Source organism: Pochonia chlamydosporia, assembly GCF_001653235.2.
Source record: "Pochonia chlamydosporia 170 chromosome Unknown PCv3seq00033, whole genome shotgun sequence".
NCBI classification, from domain to species: Eukaryota; Fungi; Ascomycota; class Sordariomycetes; order Hypocreales; family Clavicipitaceae; genus Pochonia; species Pochonia chlamydosporia.
In genome coordinates, this window is record NW_019154068.1 from 12,735 (window position 1) to 14,985 (window position 2,251).

The 2,251-nt window shown below is 46.1% G+C and overlaps 1 protein-coding gene across 1 annotated transcript; it reads right to left on the minus strand.

Moving 5' to 3' along the window:
- Nucleotides 1–268: 268 nt before the first annotated feature.
- VFPPC_18632 (transposase-like protein) lies at nucleotides 269–1,793 on the minus strand (the record flags this gene model as incomplete). The annotated part of the gene is made up of 2 exons (XM_022430216.1): nucleotides 269–783; nucleotides 830–1,793. The coding sequence occupies 2 exons, from the start codon at nucleotides 1,791–1,793 to the stop codon at nucleotides 269–271; spliced, it is 1,479 nt and encodes a 492-aa protein (XP_022284789.1).
- Between the last annotated feature and the right edge of the window lie 458 nt (nucleotides 1,794–2,251).

Consider the following 2,251-nt stretch of genomic DNA (forward strand, 5'->3'; position numbering starts at 1 on the left):
ACGACTCTGCGACTCCAACCACCACTATTTTTAAGTACAGGGCCGATTGGTCAACGCAAGCGCTGTCTACCTATCACTTCAAAGCCAACGAGAGACGGCATCAAAGCCTTGTCCCATCGTAGTTGGATCAGATGCTCGTCCCAAATATTGCACACAGCTTGCCGGAGATGTCCCCAGTCAGCTACTCCGGTTGGGAGGCCAAATCGTCCAGAAAATTCATAGTTACCAACTAAGTCGCTGTCTGATAGTCGATCAAACTTTGCGGTACCTAAAATCGGGTAGCTCTCCTGATCGAAATAGAACACGACGGTCCGACAATTCGGTGAGTCCTGAACAGCAATGATTTGATCTTCTCGAGGATGGCCCAGTCCTCTGCAGAGAGCTCGTCTCCAGCACACTCTGCTTCTACCCATTTGTTGAAATAGCCATTAATTGCGTCTCTAAGATTCAAGGCCGCTTGCAGCATGGTATACCACGAATTCCACCTTGTGTCGTTGTCTCGCGCAAGCTTGCGGTTATGGCTAATAGCCATAAACTTTTGGCTGCGTTGAACACTTCTTTGAATATAAACGACAAAATTATGAAGCTTGCCAAGAGGACCTTTTTGCCGCCACGCTTCAATCTGCTTTAGTGTCACATTATGCAGACCCAAATCTTCCTGTTCGAGCTTCTCGTTATCGGTAACGAAGAGGAAGGCTTTTGCGGCTAGGTTGATAATATGACCTTGGCAGCGGAGTCGGTGAGATTTGGGATCATATTGAATGTCAAATTGGCGTAGAAGGGCTATAAATGTTAGCAGCGCTCTAAAGAAATAGTGAGTTATACCGACCAAGAGAAAGGGACTTCATCATTGTGTCGTTGTTGCTTGCATTGTCCATCACGAAATATCCAAGTTTGGAAGCAAAACCCCAGTCTTCAACCACTTCCATGATTGCCGCAGCAAGGTGAGAACCATCATGCTCACTGTCGATGTCTTTTAAGGCCAAAGTGTGGTGTTCTAGCTTGCAGTCTTCCGTGACATAGTGAGCAACTATACCTAAGATTGCTAAAGAGTTGGGAGAAGTCCAAAGGTCGCAGCTGATGTGAATCCTTGACTTTGCGGACTGTATGCGCTGCTTGACCTTCTCCTTCTGATCTTCATACTGCCGCATAATCCATTTCTTGACAGTTTGGTGCGTGTCTGGAAGCCAAGTATCGACGTCGGCATTAATGTAGGCCAATAGGGCTCGGAATTCTGGGCATTCCACCAGCCGAAATGGAAGAGAACAGGCGGTAATAAACCTTACGTACAACACTTCGAGCTGGTCCGGGTCGATCGAGTCTCCGTATTGATCGTTAAACCGGCGGCGTTTTCGGACATTTTCTTCAGCCGTAAGACGAGCTTGTTCAAGAATAGTTCTTATAGTTCTTACTTTAGCGGATCGTGGAGCGCCTTTTGGGAGACCATGACCGTCAGGGGGAGGGTCCGTGAGGTGCTTGGCTGGAGCCGCAGTTCCACCAGAACAAGAATATGTTTTCTCGCAGTGTTTGCAGCGCCATTCCTCTTTTCCAGTTCGTTGATTGTAATATCTGGTTTCAATCTCCTCGTCTGGCATATGACAGAAGACCCATGACGTTCTTGGCTTCGCGCAAGAGGCTATAGAGGCTGTGTGAGGTCGCGACGATTGGTATTGAGAGGTTCGGCTCTCGTCTGTGTCATGTAGCTGCTGACCGGAACTCTCCGAAAGGTTGTCGGATGTTATTGAACCTTTTCGTTGCGACGGTTGAACAAACTGCAAGCGTTGTTGAGGCATTATCGTAAGGGGCACCAGGCTTATTTTCGCCAAAAAGGCTCTTGGAAACAACAGTTTGATCGCATTAAAGAAAAAAGTAGAGCTGAAAGTTTTCAGAGAGCTGGCTAGCTAGGCACATGCTTAACACTTGGGGTTTTCTGGCGCCGCCTCCATTTAGTGGCGTTATTCGCGTCGCGTCAAGCGAGTGCAGACCAACAGTCCTACCCGGTACAATTGTTTATTGTACGTCTATTACGTGTTTTCGTCGATGTAAATGTCAGCGGAAGTGAATTTATTCTATGTTTCACCAATCAATATAAACAATATATTGCCAATATGAATCGCCTTGTATTGTATTGTCACAATATCGCAAACTCCGTATGGTATTGTCACAATATCAGAAAATGCATATCATATGGTATGTATTGCGGTATATTGTTTTATTGTCATATTATTTACCACACTGAATCCGATAATTA